Source organism: Centruroides sculpturatus, unplaced genomic scaffold (assembly GCF_000671375.1).
Source record: "Centruroides sculpturatus isolate CEXI.00-Female unplaced genomic scaffold, Cexi_2.0 scaffold56, whole genome shotgun sequence".
NCBI classification, from domain to species: Eukaryota; Metazoa; Arthropoda; class Arachnida; order Scorpiones; family Buthidae; genus Centruroides; species Centruroides sculpturatus.
In genome coordinates this window covers 976,816-998,853 of record NW_019384586.1, presented here as the reverse complement: position 1 = coordinate 998,853, position 22,038 = coordinate 976,816, and the positions used below count along the sequence as shown (strand labels likewise).

General features: G+C 33.8%; 2 protein-coding genes across 2 annotated transcripts in view; both read right to left on the bottom strand.

Moving 5' to 3' along the window:
* The window catches only part of LOC111624622, a 44,649-nt gene extending 41,925 nt beyond the window's left edge, over nucleotides 1–2,724 (bottom strand). The window contains exon 1 of the mRNA XM_023367527.1: nucleotides 2,398–2,724. Coding sequence (XP_023223295.1) covers nucleotides 2,398–2,458 — 61 coding nt within the window. The 5' untranslated portion in view covers nucleotides 2,459–2,724. The remainder of the gene's footprint in view (nucleotides 1–2,397) is intronic.
* Nucleotides 2,725–20,239: 17,515 nt separating this feature from the next.
* On the bottom strand, nucleotides 20,240–21,790 carry LOC111624639. The gene is made up of 3 exons (XM_023367548.1): nucleotides 21,685–21,790; nucleotides 21,011–21,253; nucleotides 20,240–20,875 (listed from the first exon to the last, which is right to left on the bottom strand). The coding sequence occupies exons 1-3, from the start codon at nucleotides 21,740–21,742 to the stop codon at nucleotides 20,664–20,666; spliced, it is 513 nt and encodes a 170-aa protein (XP_023223316.1). The 5' UTR covers nucleotides 21,743–21,790; the 3' UTR covers nucleotides 20,240–20,663.
* Between the last annotated feature and the right edge of the window lie 248 nt (nucleotides 21,791–22,038).

The following is a 22,038-nucleotide window of genomic DNA, read 5'->3' as shown; positions in this document are numbered from 1 at the left end:
TTTGGGGTTATTAATTTATACAATTCTACTTGTGTTTGTAATATAATCCACGTGGAATTAGAACGTGGAATGACGTTAGCAATAATAATAACTTAAAATTTCTTTGTTTCGATAAAAATAAACTAAAAAATTACTGTATTAAATTTACTAAAATGTAAATAATTGTAGATTTATAAAATTATTACGCATTGGTTATTTCGGCTATATTAATAATAACGTGTAAGCGAATATGTCGAAGTATAGATTATATTGTAAACTTTGTAAATAAAATATTCTTTTTACAGCTTTATTTACGGAAAAATTACAAGGAATACAAACTTATTTTTCAGAAATGTTTCTTTTACGAGTGATTTATATAAACGTGGCCATTAAAAATTCTTGTAGTGGACACGTTTCTTTTTTCTCTTAATAATGAATGACCTACAAACGAGTTGATTTTTATTTTTCAAATTATAAATACTTAACGTATTTCTATAACTTATAATTTGGATTTTTTTAAACGATAAAACCTCGTGTATCGTAAATTAATTACTAATTAAAGTAACTAACAAAACTAGTTAGAAATGTTTATAAATTTTACTAAATGACGTACGAAATATTTTTCGTGTTACTTTTTTATACTTTTTAAGAAGAAAAAGTTAAGATTTTTCAACGAATAACTCTTTAAAATTCCTTTACTTCAATTCAAAAAATTTTGAAACTAGTCAGTGTCCTTGTTACGTCAACAAATGTGGCGACCCACGCATTAAAACTTGTCTTGGAGTGGTTTAAAGGCATCTTTCTGACTAACCAAACTTTCTTCGTCTGAGTGTTTGTTTTATAGTCTAAAATCAAATTACGGTACTTTATTTATTCTTAAATATACTTTCGTGCTCTTCTTCGTTTAAAATAACAATTATTTAACTAATCGTTGACTCATAAACCACTTGTTAAAGACACAAGTAGGATTTTGATTTGAATAAAGAAGTTTTAAAGAATATTTAGCCTAAAAAAACTATTACAGAGAATCGATAATGATACAGAAAGTAATGTACAGTACCTGGATCGATAAAAAAAATGTTTGTAAATATAATTATACTAATTAATGTGAAATTATTATTTAAAATTTTTGTTTTAGTTTTATTGTTATTCCGAATTAAAATAATTTTATGATAATTAAACGAATACTTGTTTCTTTGTATGCTAACATTGACATTTGCCGGCACATTTTCCGAATTATCTTTATTACGATTACGATTTCGATTGTAATTTAACTACTACAAAGACTATCTTACAAATTTGATCGGATTGAAATTTAAATTCTTTTAATAATATTGATCGGATGCTTTTAAATGGAATGAAGGACAAAATAAAAGTAGCTGATGTTACAGGTTTAACAGGATATACTTGAAAAAACCAGGTAGAAACTATCTTCTGTACGCTCAAAGTTTAGTAAATCGCTGATATTTTGGATAAAATTGACTCCACGAATAAAAAGAATGGTCGTCACACTCTTTCGAAAGAGCTTAAGATTGTTAATGACAAGATACTAATTGTTTTGTTTCGTTAAATTCAGCGGTTATCGTCAATGATGCAATATTGCTAACTCTTGGGAAGTTATTCTTCTTCGCATTCTTCCCGTACAATTTTTGCAGTTGTAAACAGAAAAGAGATTTAGATCTAGCGCGTTTCTTTTATATACTCTCAATAACAGGTCATAACCTAAACGTTCCAGTTGCTCGGAGGTACAACTAGTTCCACTACGTTCTCGCTCCAATGATTTTTCACCTATCAACAATGTCAATCTCTAAAAAACCAATAAGCAATTTCGTTTCGTGCTTTTTTTTCTATAATTTCATAAACGTAACAAAACTCTAATTCTTCTAGAAAATGTAATGTTCTAAATTATTAATTATATAATTATTCGCCGATGTAATAAATTAAGATTATCATTCTAGAAATCAACCGGGACACGCAATATCCAGGACAAATTTAATAAGGCTCAAACAGTGACAGTTCACTTCAGAAGTAAAAGCGCTCCAACGATATATAATTTTCCTTATAAACATTTTATCCGAGTAAAACACCGCATTAATCGACAATAAGTAAAGTTTGACTCTTACAGAATACTTTTAAAGTGCCGCGGTTGAATACGACGAAAAAGTTTTTTAATTATTATTATTATAAAAAAAATATTCCTAAAATGGGCATTGGGAACTTCCACCGAGAGGCAGATTTAGTTAATTAATTCTATTTTCTAATCCAAGTATTTAAGAAAAGTGTACATTTGAAGAAGAAAGATCAAAATAGACTCCAGCGAAAAAGCGTATTTCCAGTACAGTAAAGCATTTTATATACAGTATATTGTGGAATGTGCGAGATATTGTAATTATAAGAAGTAAGAAAATATTTACTCACCCGTCCTGCAAATAGATAAGAGGAATAAAAGAAAACTTATTTTCCGACAGCTTGTCTTCATATCTGTGAAGATCGCGCTCTTTGTAAGGACTCACAGAATATCACAAGCACTCCACAGGAGCCATACAAATCCGGGTAAATACCTGAAGCACTTCATACACAATTCTTTAAAAGTGACTATTTAGAAACTTAGGATTAGAAAAATCTGACTGAGTTTGTCGACGGAGATAAAGTATTGTACGGACTAATGCAGCGCTTTGAATACGGACAGGTGAAATAACTTGTTCGATTGGCCACAGGCAGCTGGGAGGTACAGAAAGCCTGTTTTCTTCGTCCCACTGAGAGTAATGGGGAGATGGGGCGGATCGAGGACACAAAACCGGCACCAGACCGTATTCCTAGTTCCACAAACTTCCACCAGAGGAATTCGCGTACGGTCTTTCTTTTCATTTGCTTTTGTTTCACGAGTTTCGTAATTAATTACTGTATTTACCCGGAAATTCTGTTCTGTTTCTCCGAAAAATTTTTATACAATTGCTTATTTGCTTTTTTTAAATAATTAAATAAAATTAATCGAGAATTTCAGTTGGATTTTATTATTTAATTTTTTAAATTTAACTAAAGTCGTAATTAAGTGTAATTATTAAGTGATTAGGTATATTTATACTTATTTAATATAGAAATATCATAGAATTTTTTTGTCTTACAGTAACATATGTATAGAACATATGAAATAGAACTATAATTTAAAGTTCAAATCTATTTTTAAAATATATTAAACTATGTAAAAGCTATATAAAAATATGTTATAAAAATTAAATTAATTTTTAAAATAAAAATTATCCGAACTTATTTTAAAATTATATTTATTAAGAATCAAATTATATTTTTTACGGGTCAATAATTATTATAATAATAAAAATTACGAAGAGACATTTTATTTGTCTCCCTGATAATAAAAAAAAATAATATTGAATGTTAATAAAAATAAGAAAATTGCCAACAAAATGAATAAAAAAAGAAATTTTGGCAATTTACTGTATTTATTCTAATTCAAAATGTTTGTTATTAAAATAATAATAATATTTAATTAACATCAATTTTATTTTATTTTAAACGAATTTTTCCAATTTATTAAAATATTTGATAACAAACAAAATAAAATATGTATTTTGAAAGTACAGTAAAAATAGATTGTTACACGTAAGCTAGAAAGTATCAACAAAAATATTCTTAAATCATTCCAAAGTTAAATATAAATTTAATAAGCATATAATTGAACTAGTTGTAACAGTCTGTTGATTTTTTATAAGTTCTTATTATATATTCTTCTCCAAATCCGAAAAATCAAGTAAGAATTTTCAATTTATACATTTGTATAATAAAACAAATCAAGTACAAAATAAAGTTGTTTTATATTATAGTTAAAAACAATAAAAATATAACAGCTAAAGTGCAAATATCACACAAAATTTTTTATTAATAAAACTCATAAATTATAAATTTTTATTGTAGTTGACTTTAAATGAATTTTATTCTGGCCGTGAAATAAAGAAAATCGCCGAATTTTTATTATTTTTTATAATAACATTTTAAATCTTTTAATAAACTCAGTTATTTTAATTATTTTTATAAAAAATATTAATTATAGATAAATCTCCAAAATATAGTTATTAACCTTTATAAAGGTTAATAACTACTTAAGAAGTTATTACTATTATTATATTATAACTATCTTAATTAAGAAGCATTAGAACTGAATTAAAATTCGTATTTTATTCTTTTTTTTTACGTATTAAAATTAATTTTTTATTATTTGGCTATGAAACAATTCATTTTTAAAAGGATAATTAAGTTCATTAACCGATAACGAGAAAAGCCAAAACATTATTTTTTTCGAATTTTCATTTTATATTTTAAAAGTATTAAATTGAAAACCAAACAAACTTGTTGCCACACGCTGTTTAATCGGAAAATATTCGATGAAAAACGAGATAAGTATAAATAGATTAAAACAACCTTTGTCTATTAATTAATTTTACAAAATTGGGTCTCATTAAAATTAAAATTACTTATTTATTTTTTAATAAATTTATTGTTTGTATACAATTGCTGATACTGTATAAATTACAACTAATCTATCGTATTTATCGATAAAGAAAAATTTTCAATGATATTTGCTTTAATCGGTATGGTAAAAGCGCTAAAGATAATTGAAATTTATTTAGTTTATTATTCGGACAAAATAAAACTGCGGAAGCTTATATAACGTAAACGGCTTAATTCGCTATAAAAATGGTGAAATGGAAGATATTAATTGAAATAATCCATTCATAAATTAAGAAATTTGGAATCCGTTTACAAAAACCCAAATTATTCGATTCTTAGTGTCTTACCGCCGTAGTGTACAGTACAATTAATCCGAGGTGACTATCGAACGACATGGTTGCATTTTAACATAAATATGTCGTAATTTGGCGACAGAACTTCATATATTGTCGGCCATTCACATCGAATCTTTCAGGAAATAATATTATAAAGATTCTATATTAGGCTCTATTGTTGTGAATTGTCTATTGTATTTTATAGCATAATGATGTTCTTTAACACAAGCTACAATGCTTTTTATATCTACAAATTACTCGCCGATTCTTATTATAGAAAACGTCACTTTGCGAATAATAACTACTTTCAATTTTTTTTCCTTTTCGCTTAAAATTCGAAAGTTTTGTTTCTATTGTATTTCACTTTCTCTCTTAAATGCCGATACAAACACGACACGATTTAAATTTTATAGCTTTAAAAATTCCAGGATGTCGACAAGGAAAAGACACGAGAATGTAAGAAAATACTCGTATATTCAAATGCTCGAAAGTGATTTTTCACTCGTCTACAAGTAACGATACTCTCTCTCTTTCCAAACTGTTACGAATACGAGATTTTGTTATTATTCTTATTCTAAATTTTAGATTATTAATAGTATAATAAATTTCAAAATATTACACGATGCTACAAAATGTCTAAGCTTATTTTACCATAAGGCTACTGTATATAAGATATGCTAAAACACTCGCAGATGCGTTTATACTTTAAGGATATTACTGATTTGTCAGTTCATTTTATTCAATTAATTTTAAATAATAAGCCAATACAAATATAAAGCATCGTTACATATATATTTGTGTATAACTAAGATACAGCGGTGCTACTCAAAGTTGTGATCCACGTCTCGTCGGCTGCCCGTCCGCGGGAAAGAAAATACGGCATTATTTAAGGCCACCTCTCGAAAAGAACGCAATTAGTATTGATAATGGTGTCGCGCCGTTAGAGTAGATTCGCACCTAAATGCGAATAGATGTTCGCGGAACATCCGGGCATTCAAATGCCACAATAATATGGCAAAAACGGAATATCCAAGCACGAGACATGAAAAGACACATTGCAGTTCACGGAACCGCCATATCGATGAGTTGGAGGAGCGCAGTGGGCACAATTCGATTAAATTTCTCAATCTTCTTTACTTGCAGCCAGAAGAAAAATGGCGGAAGAAGATTTGATTCTCTTACCACTTACTGTTTTCGGTGAATCGAATTTATCGTATTTTCTTTATATTTTCGACAAGGAAATTTTTTTGTATATTATTTCCTAGACGTTGACAAATTCGATTCTAGAAACTTACAGCCAGAGACGAATACGTTGGGCCCCGTCCCTCACTACCCGGTCGCCCCATCGTGGGACTGGCCGAATTCATAATGGCCTGGCTAAAAGTATTATAATTAATAACGTCTTGTGCTATAGGTGGTTATTAATTGTTTGAAAGGTAAATTAAGAACTAGATACGCATTCGGCGATAAAAGGCGATTAAATTCGAGAACTGAATATTACAATCATAAAATATGTAAGTAGAATTAATAAATAAATTCTTTCGAGATATGAAAAAAAAAAAAATAAAACGTTTCAATATCGTAAATAAGTTTAAAGCATGTCGTAAAACTGCGAGTTTTCTAAAATACGAGCCTGTTACCATCGAAAGTACCAGGCTATACACTTGAAGTTTCTCAAACAATTCGTAGAATACACAAATGACTTATTTTTTAGGTTATGACAAGGTTACGTCAAAATTTCTATGCATGTTTTTTGTTCCTGCTCGAAATAATATGGCACGGACAAAATGTCGATGTGCGGGAGTCTATGAAATAACTACACTTATTCCAATAAATTATCCGCGTAATTTCGCGGCCGATACCGTGAAATTATCATTTTTTTAAGCATGAAACGCCAAGTTCGAACTTATTTCTTTTGCAAGCAGCATTAAATGTCGACATATTCCTTTTTTTACAAAATATGCTCACTGATAATAATAATTAAGCGTGACCTACTTAAATTTTTGTGTAAAGACGAAAAATACGGTAGCCGCAAACATTTGCACGAAGACAAAATAAATAATTGTTTTTTTATTCTTTAAAAGAGGACGAGGGACAATTCGTTATCTCCGTAAGGTTTACAACAATGCAATCCCTTCGTCCGATAACATCTTTTGCCATTATTTTTCTTTGTCTACTTCCGGTGTTCATTGATATTTCGAAGTATAAAAAACGCTCGACTCGCTTCCTATGCAAAGTAGCTCGTGCTTCTGCAGAATTTCAATAACACTCGTTAATTTATTTCGTAGGAAAAAAATCCGCTTCCTGATATTTAAAACGACGTTTTCTCATGCAACGAATAAAGAACGGCAATCGACATACTTGTAAAATGTCTCCTTTTCCTGTAATTAAACGATACAAAAGGCTGTAAAATGTACGTCGTTTTCAAATTTGGTTTTTTGGTAAACGTTTTTAGTCAAATTACTTTACTTCCTGGCCGACGACCTTATATCGTCTTTTCGTTGATTTCTGATAGCCCGAGGTGACGATGACGGTTCTACTTTCGATCACTTCCTTTCTTATAAAACTGCTTCCTGAAGGCGTGATCTCCTGTGAAAAAAATAACTAAATATTGGAATTTACGTAACTGTAATGATTTCCTACACGTTTCTATTAACCTTGAATGGTCCATCCCGGGTTACTGGGTTGTTTGAGGTGGATGAAATTTCCCAGAATTTATTCGTGTTACACCTTTTCTTCTGTTAAAGGTTGTTTTCGGGTCGCGTGTGTACGCATCTTTAAGACCCGGTTTCGACGCAGTAGGTTATCGGTCGTAAAATATTATCTGGGAAATCTGCTCGCCTTTATTTTATAAAAAAAAACAAGGAACATATGATGGAGGAAATAAATGCTTTTGCAAAGACATAAAATATTCAATAATTCTTTTATAAAACTTTTGTTTAACAGAATGATATAGGCCAAAGGACTATCCGGTTACTTAAGGCTAAATCTTTTTAATATTATTGTAAATAAATCTAGACTGGAGATTTCGTTGATTTTTATGTAATAAGAAATAACTTATATTCTCCTAAGCTCTTTTTTTAAGTGAAAAGTATCGAATTTTATTGTGACGATCTATATATAACGAGCAATTATTTATTGTGACATCGTCACAATACCGGGCTACAATTTTGAATCACATTTTTAATTAATTTATTTGGTTTAAAATATATGCTCTCCACCTCAAATTAGTAGTGTCTTGCTCCTGTACATCAAACTTTACCGTTAGCAACGGAGTCGTGCCGGTCATCTATCTAACTCCTTTGGGGAGAAAATTTTGAATTGAAATACATGACTTCCGGTTTGCATCGAAAGTTCGTATATAATTAATCGGGCATCCTGCTCCTGAACTCTCCATATCTGGTGTCGGATTTCATCTATCTAACTCCGTTCTCGAGTTAACGTAGAACAGACGGACGGACGGACGACAGTGAGTGTGTATGGGTCTGCAATATGAAAATTGCAGCCCAATACGTTTTCTTATATAATCAGAAATAAATTGCGGTTTGACATGTGTTTTCTATAAACTTTATAATTTTATTTTTATCAACTTAATAAATCAAAAAATATCAAAGTTAATGAGACTTTTTTCTTATTATAAACTTTTGCGTGAAAACTTCGAACGAGAAGGATAATATATCATCGATAGAAAGCGACACGCGAAATTATAGGGCGTAGCGAAGAAGTAAATTTACATCCCGCTTACAGAGTTCGTTGAAACTATCACACCTCGAGATAGTTATAAATCACTACCCCCGCGTTAATTCTAATTTCATACTTTCTCGAGCAAGAGTGTCGTCCAATCCTACTCGCAAATACTAAAAGTCTCAAGAATTTTCTCAAAAAAAAAAAAAAAAAAATTAAAACGATAAATCTGTTTAAATAACGTCAAAAATCCAATTATTCGGAACTTATTTTACTCGGGATTAATATAAAGATATTAGAAAATAAATGGCGAATTTTAAGTTGGAAAATATCTAGAACGACTTTAAGACGATGACAAATAAAGCAAATATATTTATAATAAAAAATAGAAGAAAGGTTTTTCATAAACTAAGGATATGCGGATCTATCACCGTAAAGACTGTTTAGCGAACAATGCGATGGTTTTAACCACACGCGAATAACGTAATTCGCTTAAACGATAATGTCGATCAGAAAATGTGTCAATAAACTAAGAAATGTTTTGTTGATTTTTTCAAATTGTTCATCGGTGCGCATGTAAAGGTGCATAAATTTATTATATCCTCATTCAAAGACGATAACGGCGAAAGCAAAAATTTTACGTAAACAAAAATAATTCTATGCAAATAATTCATCTTTTCTTATCGTCTGACGTATTTTGCCTAAGAATCGACGACTTTATTTATAGACTTCTTACGCATCCTCTGCCAATCCCGTCCTCTTTAATATAGGCATTTTTTAATTTTTGCAAGTTTTCTTTAAATTTATTTTTACGTTTCGAAAGTCATTTGTTTATATTTTATATGCCAACGTTTCTTAATTAATTTAAAGATAATGGAAAAATTTCTCTACCCTTTTGCAATTTTGTACGCCACCTTCCAGTCTTTCTCTTCGTTGATTTCTAAGTTACTTCCTAATGAAAAAGATAAATAAATACTGTATATTAATTCTTAACGTTTTCTAGCTTATTACTTTTGTAAAATTTTAGTAATTATATTTATACTGTATATTTTGAACATTGTCTATTTTAATTATTAGAATCATTTAATACAGCAATACTCCGTTGTAAATTAAACGTTCGTTGACGTCGTCGTCCGATCAGGCGTACTAAGTACAGTACAGTACTTTACATAAATTTAGTTACGTCTTACTTCTACGCAATTTGCCATATTATCTTAACATAAAGTGCGGAAGAACTCTTTTAAGTCCGTTGCCTTTACGCTCCGACCCCCTTATAAAATCTACGATTACGACATCACCCAACTTAATTATACGTTAATATTTGTTATCGAGTAATCTAATATGATTTTATTTATTAATTACGCTAATTGCGTTCGTTATTTGACTACGGTCTTTGTATTTTTGCAATTTTTTATATTCGTTATCGAAGATGGCGAAATAAAACCGCGACGGCTTTTGTTGCTGGAGTCGGCCCGTTCCAATCTAATTCGATCGCCTTCATTACGGAAAGCCCTATTTGGATATAAAGTCCGTAATATTGTTTACCACTTTTGTAACGTATTTATAAATTATTAGAAGCGTGTATAAAAAACACGGAATTAATTGTTTGTACGGAACTACGTAGTGTGTAGGTCTATGGACAACGTGTTATAATTAATACCATATTTTCTTTTTATATTACATACACGATAGGAATTAATTAATTCCTATTCTGCGCGTAATTTAAAAAGAATATATTAGTTACGATACACGTTTTCTACACACGTTACGTAAACGATTTGAAATTAACGTACGAGTACTAATTGACTTTATAAATTTACACGTTTGGAATATTCTTGGCACATTTTATTAACGGATACAAATAAAAATTTCAAAATAAGTTATTAACTATTTAACTGATAAAATCAACGTTTTGTAATTTGATTTATTACTGTATAGAATTTTCTCGGCTTTTATCATTAATATTTTCTTTATCTCTTCTTAATTAAAACATTTACTTACGTAACATTTATTATTAATTGGTCGACGGACATTTTAATTGTATTTTATTCTTTATGGCGACAACGTCTAACGCGGTGTCCATTTCGGGCACGAACAAAAAAGACGTTCATCCGGTCCTCCGAAAGGCACAAATGCATTTACGGGTAATGGCTGGGTAACCGGAACCACGTAAGATTCGACAGCTTCTGTAATATTGGCGCGAGAAGAATTTTACATTAAATCGACTTACCGGTATATGTAAGAAACTGTATAAATTGAAATTTGCTTAAGGACAGGCAGGAATGCAGGCCGGTCGACCCTAGCTAGGACCGAGCCCCGGTATAATAGACGAGTGCGGAGCAAGACCAATCTTTGCATGTATAAACTTATGTATGAGCAGTGTGTTGGGCACGCCAGTGGTCGATAACATTGTGGGCCATCCTACCGCCAACATAAAAAAAGAAATGTAAAAACTTGCGTGTCGAGGTGTCGTCACCTGGGACGCCATCACTTCCACCGCAGCACGTTCGGAAAACGAAATGGCCAATACCCGTTTTTATTCCTTGTCCTCTATTGCGTAAAATAACTAAGTTTAACGGAAATGGACACGTCGAATTCCCAGGACCAACTCGATGGTGTAAGCCAGGTACCAGAGGCTGGGTAAACGCGGTTCGACCGGGCTGGATTTAGAACTTGGAAAGACTTACGCTCCGCCGCCGCATTTAGCCGGGAATTTGCCAAATCCTGTAAACGTAGGCGTCGAAAAAAATAGAAAAAATCTTTTTAAATTTTCGTCGGAAGAGGACGTAAATGCGACCGCGGATTTGGCGAAGTAACGAAACTCTTGGCGAAACGAGCCACGTATGGTCAATAGAGACGACGGATTTCGCGAATTTAACCATCACGATAAATTTAAAACAATATATCGACTTTGCTCTAAAAATACTCATAAGTTCTAATTTTTTCGGGTTTCGTTTTTTCTTGTTTTGTCTGGCGTATTATTTATACTGCAGCGGACATTACAAATGACACAGGGAAAGGCGTAAGGGGAAGAGCCGGGATGACGTCGACGGTGCCGATGCTTTGTAACGAATTTATGACAGCGAGATTACCGAGAAACTGTTTCGCGCCAGCCAAAGGCGAAAGGTACGAGATTATAATTTTGTTAATCATTTACCGATTTTCTCGAGTGTCAGTAGAAATGCCGTTTATGAATACGTTCAAAGATAGGATAAATCCGGAAAACGTCCGAGAATTTTTAAAAGCGCGCGGCAAGAAGAAGACGTACGAAAAGATTTACCGAAAATTCGGAGCAAAGTGGTGAACGGCAGACGGCACGAAAGCAAAATCGGAGATCGATGACGTCAGAAAAAGTAAAACTGCCATTTTGGGATTTGAGGAAAAAGCCACCGGACCTTGACCTAACTCGGTTTATTCGTTTTGGAAACTACTCGTCGATTTCGCATACAATTCCAAAATAGATGGGTTCTTTCGTAAATTTTCTTTTTTTATTCGCCTTATTATACAAACAATCCGCATCAAACTCGCACTGTTTATACACCAAAGGCGATAACATTTTCTTTTCGACTTACCGAAATACCGAAATTGGACAAATCCCGCCGTTCTTCGTCTTGGTTGACCAAATCCGGGCATCGATGGACGCTACTTTTCGGCAAACGAAACGCCGTCTTCCGTATTTTTCCGTGTCCGTCCCGATTATCGGTGAAATGTCTACGTTAAGAGAGTAAAAACGCGGTTACATATAATCCCGCGAATCATATAATAAATTATTTCTAATCAAATAGATCTAAAATTAAATCGACCGATTCGTTAATTTTCTGTTTAGAAAGGACGAAAACCTTCGTTCGTCCTCATATCCAGACTGGGGAAAGGCGAAAATCGCAAAATTAAATTTTCTAATTGAAGCCATTTTCCAAAAAATAACGTATGTCAAAATTGACCAAAAATGGGGTTTTCGTCGTATCTGGAAATTCCAATGCTGGGTGATTTTCCGGTGAAATAATGTGTAACGGTGGCAAATGCCAACAGAGAAATTCAGGTGAAAGATTTTCGGTTTTACAAAAACAGCACGTATCGGCAGGTAATGTCGAGATTTGTTCACAAAAACAGTAATTATCGGTGAATCTGCGGTTTTGTAAGAAAGATTTACTTGCGTAAGGTATTCTGGATGGCGGTAACCTTGATGACGTTTGAAGACGTCCGATATTGGAGAGTGTTTTCCGCCAAGAAAAAAAAAAGGAAAATAGTTATTTGAGAAGCCAAAGTTGGTAGAATTAGCCACAAATCACAAAAGAAGAAGAAAAAAAAAAAAAGGAATAGGAAAGTGTGTAGTGGCTCTCGATTGCAGGTATGTAAGCATCACCCGTTTATTGAATAAAAGTCGAATCTCAAACGGGCAAGGATTACAAAAGTCACAAAAGACGAAGAGACTGTTCAAATTCGTGACACGCCTTCTGAGCCATACGAAAATATTCCGATAAAAAGTAGCGAGAAGTGGATGAACGAATCGACACTGCCGCAGCAAGTCCACAAGGATCCAATACTTATACGAGACAAGAAATTTGTGGACTGTTCGAAGTTGTCGGCTTTTATAAAGAAGACGGAGAATAAGAAGTTCTACGAAAGTCTGTCGAGTGTTGCGAGTGATAAACAATATGTGAACATCGAAGACGAAAACAACAGCGGTGGCCGAGAGAATTGAGGAACGAAATGTGCAAATTTTTTTGTGCCAAAAGAACTGTGGAAATAAAGTGTTTTGGGAAAGAACAGCACATGTCAATTATGAAAAATTTAATTTTTCTCGGGTCCCGTTAAAGGCAATATTTCAGCAACACACCAAAACTTTCAGAATAGCTAACCATTTAGGAAAATGGGAGCAAAAGTTGGCCGCGTGCAACTCAATTTAATACAAATTGTCTTTTCAATTTTTTCAATAGTGCGTATTTTGACATACGCTGTTTTTGCCGAAAAGGCTTCAATTGTGAAAATGCGTTCTAAAAATATTTCCTCTTCCGCTACAAAAATAACCCGATTTTAAATATTATTTTTAAAGGGTAAACGATCTTAGTAAGTGATGCAACGACGGTGACGTCGTTCTGCCAGATAGACTACGTCGACCCCGGATTCGAATGGCCCGTGGGACCGGAGGCCGGGTTAATAAACCGAGCGCCGCGTGCGCTTCTCTGGTCCGTTAATAGAAAGTTTCCCGCCACCTTTTTTACTCGACTGGCGGAAAAACGGCGCTAGACGTGACGCGACTAATCGAATTAACGAAATAAGAAAGTGACGATGCTCCGGATCGTCTTTCCTCTTCCAAATTACAAATTTAGATACTCGGTCGTTGACGCTGTTTGACCTTAACCCCTTCGTTTCTAATCCTTTGTAATATTTTTAATTGTAATTATTTGGGAATTTAAACCGGTCGATTGGTTTTTTTACCTGTAAAATGAAAAAGGTGGCATTTAAAGCCCGTAAAACGTTCAACCACCGACGGTCGATTTAGTCCGGGACGAAACGTAACCGTTTTATTTCTTATAATAAATATAACGTAAGTAATAAGTAACAAGTTCCGCGTTGTTTCCGGAAAGGAAATTAAAGTTCTTATTAAATTTAAATACGATTTAATCGTATTTCGTGTAACGGAAGGTTTATTTAAAGAATTGTTTCTCTTTAGAAGCTAGTGTATAAACGAGTAATCGGGAAAATTATCTTTATAATTATCTTTCGGTTTTCTCTCCCAGTAAATCTTTTAAAAAACGGAAACTTTTTTAAATTCAGGTTTCTTTTTTGTCAGTCTTCAAACTTTTTATAATATTTCGTGTCAATTACTGTTTATTTTAAATAGGTTGAAAGAATTTCCTAGCGTAAAAATGTCGATTAACTGTATTTACTAGGAATTCTTCGATTTTATTTGGGAAGTTCCTTTTTAAATGTGGAGCGCGTATCGAAGTGGAAGTCGGATGACTGGGATTTTATTTAATCAACTTTTTCTGCCGCGTTAAAGCACTTCATCGATATTTACAGTTAATAAAAATGCATTTTCGAATAAAACGTTCGTTTCGGGAAAGGAAAAATCGAAAGGAAATTCTGGTAAAAAAACGCGTCGGAGAGATTATTGCTCCCGCTTTTTTTATTTTTTATTTTTTAATTAAGTAATAGAAAAATGGATTGGAATTTTTATATAAAAATCGATAAACAATGAATAAAAGAACTTTAAAATTAGGTCGTATACGGGAAAACGGAAAAGTTTCGAGATTTTCGGGTAACGTTTTCCACCGCCGATTTTGTCGGCAGTAAAATTCCAAAGCGAAAATAAAACGCGCTGCAAATGATTGTTTTTTAAGCAAAAAAATCCAAAAAAATTTAATATTTAAACTAAAATCGAAGGTTTGGATTACTTTTAACGGCGTCGGCGTTTAAAATTAGAATATTTAACGGGTAAGAGTGCCATTTTCTCCGTCCGGGATTTTTCTTAATATTCTGAGCATTTTACGAAGGCGGAGGTTGAGGCGACGAAGCGGATGCCACATTATCGTATAACACGCGATAATTATTTCTATTTTAGAAACGATAACGAATGTCCTAATTAATAAACGACGGCATTCGAATTCCGGCGACGTCTCCCACCCGGGATACGGCCGGGGCATTTGACACTCGGCCAACCGTTAACGATTTTTTATCAATTAATTCAGATAACATTGTCTAGACAAAAATTCCTCATTTATTGGTCTGTTAGACCGAGGTCGATTTTATTAATATTATTTAAAGGAAGTCGAGCGAAGTTTTTTCCGTCGGCCGGGACTGCCTTTTTACACAAAAGACTTTCTCTCCGGATTGTCTTAAACAAATAAACTCGGAATTTAAAATATTCCGCAGAATTTCAAACGAATTTTTCGTACGAATTACGGGGACGTCCACTCTTCTACTCCCATTTATATTATTTTTCCGTGGCGCCGTACGGAAGGTAGGGTCGAGCCTGTATTTAATCCGTTTATATTATTAAGAATTAAAAATAAATAAATTTGTCGGCGGTCTTTATCCGGACTGAAACGGCGGAAAGGGAGTTTTTCGGCCCGTGGCGGCGGGATATTCCGGAAATTAAGCCATAATCGGATCCCTCCCAGGCTGCACCGGCCGTTTAAGGGACAAAACTGTGTCTCGAGTGGTCGAAACCGGCCGTCCAACCCGGAGTCGTAAGAGGCGACGAAAAGGAATACCGTTTTTACACAGTTATTATTATTAAATGTACCCGCATTTCTCTCCCCACCTTAATAACGTACGGATGATAATTAAAAGTATTATGCGAGAAATAGTAATTAAACCGTATTATACTATTTATCGTAGTGGGAAAACCTTTAAATGGTAAGGAAGCGATGGACTGCGCGGCGTTAGTTAATTAATATTAAGAACGAACGACGAAATTTTACGTTCGGGTCGAGCCGTGAAAAACGTCTACTCGAACAAAGCCACGCCCCGCGCGATAGGTAAACATCGGCCGTTACCGTATTCGGCCGGCAGACAGGGGGTAAGAAGAAGGAAGGTTTGGCACTTTCGGGCAGAAGGAACGGTCCATTGGGAACTTCCACTTTGGCCGAATCCTTGACCTCCGGAGTCAGGGACGCGCGCGCCCGTTTCTCCGTCGGCGCCCGGTGACGTAACCATCCTTTCTCGCGAGGGTTACGTCGAAAGCGCCATTTTCGGCCCGTTCGATTAACCGGGCGCGGATACGACGGTAAGCACGGCGCTTATCTAAACGTGTAATTAGGCCGGAGGCCGGGATAAAGCGCGATAATCGACGGATAAGAGAAGTTAATAATACCTTTTGTGGACTAATCGGAGTTTAATTTTAATTTAATCTGTCGGAGAGTCGATAAATAGACGAGTAAATAAATAAAAAAGTTCCGGTCCAATGAATTAGACACCGTTAATTAGATTAAAGATTACGGAGATCGGAAGGGGGTGTTTAACCGGTTATTGGCCCTGTCGACGACGATTGGTTTTCGCAGGCTTAAAATTGCTTCCATACTTTAAATTTCTCTTCTTTTTACGATAAAGAAATTATTGTTATTACCCTTTACCTTCGATTACTCCGAGAAAAACTCGATGGGGTTTAAGTCCCGCGCTGACTTATCTGGCGGAATGTTTTATCGGTGGGTTTTGTCTCGTTTCCATTATGGAAAAAGACATGGAACCGAACTCGGTCTGGCCTTTTTGCCACTTCCGCCGTCCTCCAGACGGTCGTACTCCGGTCCTCGGCGGACTTTTGTTTAAAACGTGCGACTTTAACCGGTGAGGAAGGAATTAATTCGGGCGCCGAAACCGTAGAGAAATAAGCATTTTGTATTTTCCGAAGGTGTTTGGGAAAGGTTAGGCCCGAGCGGATGGCCGCCGGTAAATCCACGTATTTTAGGGAAACCAATGACGTAAATAACTTGGAACGGTACGAATGGCCGCGACCTTCTCTGGCGGCCGTCTCAGAGATTCGACCGAGGAAATTTTCCATTAAAAATATCTGCCGCTACGAAGATTTCGTTTTCCCCTTTGTATTATTGCTCGACCGATACAAAAACTGAAATTCGTTAAAGCGTAGGAATTTTTATGTAGGTCTACGGTTGAATGTATTATGATTAATTATCGCGCCCGACGATAGATAACCGCGTTAAATTACTACAATTTTTTTTCCAATTTAACCAATCGCCGCTTTAAATATAGAAGAAATTGTATATTTTGACCCGAATCGGTGAAAATTCTGACATGGCTTGCATTTGTTCGAATTATTGAAGTATGAGGTAGAGTAACCTATTTATTAACCGACTTATTAACGAATCTCGTTCTCGGGGTCGACGACCTCAAACTGTATATCAAACCGACTTAAAAGACAGATGCGCCAAACATCTGCAATTCATTCCAGAAACTTTTCTTCTCTTTTTTATTTTGCTTCATTGTTCGCTTTTAGGTCAATTCTAAAATCTTTCGTTTTTTAAATTCCCAAAGTGGAAGACCCATCCAAGGCTAAAATCAATCTTTTAACTTTTATTTTCAACTGATATGGTTGGGTCGAATTAAACAACTTGCAGGAAAATTGACGACTTATCGATATTTACCACGGACGAAAAGATCCGGCGGAAATTTATAAGTTATGTATAAATAATTGAAGTCCGTTTTAATATGTATTTAGATCTATTATAATTACTAGTAAATAAGTTTTCCTTAATTAGGAAAGAACTAATTTATTATGGGAAGATTGCCGCAATCTAATTATTAATCTATAATAGAAAATAAATAATTCCTTACGTAATAATAGTTAATTGGCAATTAATTTTATTAATTAAAAATCTATTTGCTATTATTTTTCCTATTTATTTTTAAAGTTTTATTGGAGCTTTCAGTTATTTTCCAGATTAAATTACTATTATTTTCTAAGAGAAAACGAAGAATTAGAAACACCTTAAGCCCAAATTCCTTAATAAAGCGTTTTTATTCGATAAAAATTTATTTTTCTCCTTCAAAAAATAATCAAAATTTCACAAACTTTTTCCAAGTTAGTAAATTTTCATTTAGGCCTAATAATAATAAAATTAAGTGAACGTTTTGTGTCGTTTTTAAATATAATGTCACACCTTTTTTCTCATTTTGATTTAACATTAAAATTTTCCTCCAATTTTGAATAGGCTAGAAACTTTCCTTTCGAGGTATTCTTAACTAAATTATTGTTTACTCGTATTTTATACATTACATTTAGTTAAAAACAGTTTTTTTTTATTTTTTTCCGGTGTATTTATACAGTACGTACTGTAAGTGTGCATAGCAGTGTCTAGAGGCAACAAAATATCAGAAAAGGAACGACGGAGAAAGAGGTGGGCCGAACTCTACTTTTCAAACGTCGATCGACGTTTCTTTTTTATCGCTTAACGACATTTATTGTGGCGGTAAACTGATATTAAAAGAAAAAACTGGCGTAACTCCATTCAAAAAATATTCGTTCGTATTTTTGTTTGTTTTTTTTTATTAAGAATCGTTTAAACGACGAAATAAATCGGGCGACGGGCAATCGAGCGGATAATGTTATTCCGAAAATAGTTGGAATGCTATTCTTATCTTTATTTAACGAGAACAATAAATGGGAATCAAACACCAAAAATAACGAGTAACCTACTTTCACCTCGCCGCTCTCCTCGTGTCATCCGACCGACCGACAGATTCTTCTTTTGTTACGGAACACTACTCATACCCGGGGTTACGGATCTTCCACAGAGATCAATCTCTCCTTATTATTACCGATAGACGTAAAATATGCTCGTTCCTACTTGATTATTTTTAACTGCGGCTCTCACCCTCGTTCTTCGTCCACCCCTTTCCAAAACTACATTTAATTGGCCCACCCGCACAAAATAAGAGTAAATTGCAAATAGAACGAAATAAGCATTCAAATTAGGAATATTGAGCCCATTATCCTATGGGCAAAGAACCATTGCCGGGGACCTCACCGATGTTTTACTAGAAAATATTTAGTCTCAGAAGTGATCCAAATTGTTTAAGCTTTTTTTATATATCGCCATTTAAAGCTGGTAGAACATAAGCGCTAAAATATAATTAGTCATCATTATTGTTTTTTAAATCGGTTAGACTTTACGCGGTTAAATCGTAACGTTTAGGGCGGATTTTAATGGTCTGAAGGTCAATAACTGGGTATTTATGCGGTATCGGAATTTAAAAATATATAATGAGAGGAAAAAATTATATAAAATTCATTAGTGGATTGGGACGAAACGTGGGTAGTTAAATAACCTTGTCTATCCCGTCAAAAACAATGGAGTCGACTAACGAAAACTCGTTTGTCAAAGGTTTCCATATAAGAAACTATTAATTTACTACGTTAAAATTTGTTACCACTCCGACATAAAAAGAATATAACGCTTATTTCTTAGAGATATATTCTATTGGATAACTCGGGCCCGACGGGAGGAGGATGCCACCACTCGGGTGACGTCATCGGTATTGGTTCATTAATTTATCTGACTAATTTGTTATTCGATGGGCCGAAAACGTGTCTAGATTATATTTACGCAGATTTATCTGCCGGGCACCGTAATATTGTTTGAATATTAAAGCATAATTCAGATGTCCTTCGATAAAATATCAGCCAATTTTTTCTATTTCTTTTCTTTAGGGAACGAATTAATGAGAAGGCTTTCTGACCACGTATCTACAACCTTGTAATTACAATTATCTTTCCCGAAATAAGCCAAGTTAACGGTAAAAAATGATTTTTTCTAATTAAAAATGTGTCTTTCGAAATATTTTGCAATTTTTTTTCAACGTAAAACGAAGAAATATTTAATTATAACGTATCTAAATGTTGGGGCAGATATGAAACACTTTTTATTCTTGTGATAAATTAATTAGTTTGTCGCCATTTTAATGGTTAAAAAATCAAAATTGGGGGAAAAGATAATTTACATAGATTTAAAGTCGATCACCGACGTCTCTTTTTAAAGATCTTCCTTAATTCCGTTTCGTACGCGTAATCGATGGATTAATTCAATTTTAGAAAAAGAACTTGGCATTTTGGCCAGATTCGATGTGTTTTGGCAGAAGAATTTTCAATTTGTTTCTAAATATTTAAATGTAAAAGTGTAATCGAGCCCCGGAGCATTAAATACGCGTGTAAGATGGTCGGGTGACATTGCCCGATGCCAAAGTTTCGGTCGTTGAAAAAGCATAAAAACTAGTTTTGGTTTCTAGAACATAAAATATATTTATTTGCCATCAAAAATAAAAGTAAATTCCGTCAAAATGGTAATCGTAATTTATAAAATTGTTTATAAATTTTGAGAGCGGAACAAACAATGTTCGCGCTCCTTCTTCGGCAATTTATCCCACTTTTTACATAATTTCCGGTCCATTTCCCGATTTTTCTAGGAAATATTCTCCCCGATTTCCTTCTCCCAGACGACACTTTAACTATTCTTTTACGCGCGCCCGTATAATAAATGAAGAGAGAATGATTTATATTTTAATATTTGTCCGAATTCTTGATATATAAATAATGAAATAAGAATTATATTAGTAATTAGGGACGACTTTAGTAAAGTTACTCATTAAAATTTTTAATTTGTGTTTATATACAAATTGTCTCATTTGTCAGTAACTCGGACGTGTTTATATTTCATTAAAATTAGCCGCTGTACGAATACGTCAACCGCCGGCGATTAACTTTCCCGCCAGTAAAATTATAATAATTAAAGAAAAATTTGGAAGGGACAAAGCGGCTCTGCCGTTGCAGTTGTTCTTTCTGCAGAAACACACTTCCTTTTGCCATCCGTTGCCCATATTTTCTCTGTAACAGCCCGATTTTGCCGTGGTGACGGCGCACATACGCGTCACGTTTTTAATAGGACTCTCCGAACCTGCCGTCAACGAAAAATAAACCCGTTAGTTATTTCTTTTCCTATCAGATGGCAGTGTCGCATCCCACAGGTTGCTGCCATCTGGCGTAGGAAATCACTACTAAATTTTATTTATATAATATTTCCAATTCTTACCCATCAGACGGAAATTCCACGTAATACAGGCGTCTCCGTCGGTACAGTTTTTACATTTTTTCCATAGAATATTTTTATCTGCGGGTTCTTCCCAACTTTCTTTTCCCAAAAACGGTTCTACCGAAGGATTGTTTATTTCGTCCTCCACTTTTTCCGTCGGTTTCGCATCGGGAATTCTCGAAACATCCTCTTTATAATCTCTGTCCCAAGTACATTGCCAACATTTTAATTTCTCGTCGCCATCTGTCGACGGAAAATATCAAAAATTAAATTTTATAATAAATACTTCGACCTTTAGAGAGGCGAGGATCGCGCCTTTCCCATGCCCCGATCTGTCGAAAATCAAAATAATATGCAAAAAGTCCCACCGAAATACTTTTAAATAATGACACGCGAAAAAGCCGTACGACATAAATGCGACAACGATTTTCCGAGCCCAGCCGAAAAGCCTGGTAGGTCCCGGTATAGCTGTATATTTAGGCCCTAGTTGCCGGCCGGATCAAATACCCTGGCCCGTCCCTTCACCGTACCTTACGTATTTAAATGGCATAGGAGGCCAGCGGAGCGATTTTCGCTCGGCTGCCTCCCTCTGTGATAAAGTCTAAATATCTAACAGAAGAAACACAATTAATTAACGAATTAGAAGTCGAATGATTAAGTATGGAAGTACTTACTTGACGTTACTGGCAGAGAAAATGTTAAAATGAAGAGAAAATAAATATAAAACTTCATGATATCATTAACACTAAGTCATATTTTAGTTGCAATATTGAAACGTTTGTTAAAGCGCTTTGATAATTGCCTTATCACTCCGATAAGATATTAATATTGTGAATATTTTTGTAACAAATAGCAAATTGAATATAATCGTCGTATTTAATAATTAATACTCTAAACCAATAAAATATAAAATAAAGATTAATATTTTAAAATTCATTTTTTAAAGTAATAAATTCTTGTCAATTTTGTAATTATTTTAAAGTTTATAAAACAAATAAATTTAAAGGGGGAAATTCTTAAAACCCAAA

What these genes read in the sequence shown, in the direction of transcription:
- LOC111624639 (XM_023367548.1), bottom strand. Translation starts at nt 21,742, where the DNA reads ATGAAGTTTTATATTTATTTTCTCTTCATTTTAACATTTTCTCTGCCA. An exon ending in TTCTCTGCCAGTAACGTCAA is followed by an intron (nt 21,254 to 21,684) that starts GTAAGTACTTCC and finishes TTCCGTCGACAG; the next exon opens with ATGGCGACGAGAAATTAAAA. An exon ending in GTGGAATTTCCGTCTGATGG is followed by an intron (nt 20,876 to 21,010) that starts GTAAGAATTGGA and finishes CGTTGACGGCAG; the next exon opens with GTTCGGAGAGTCCTATTAAA.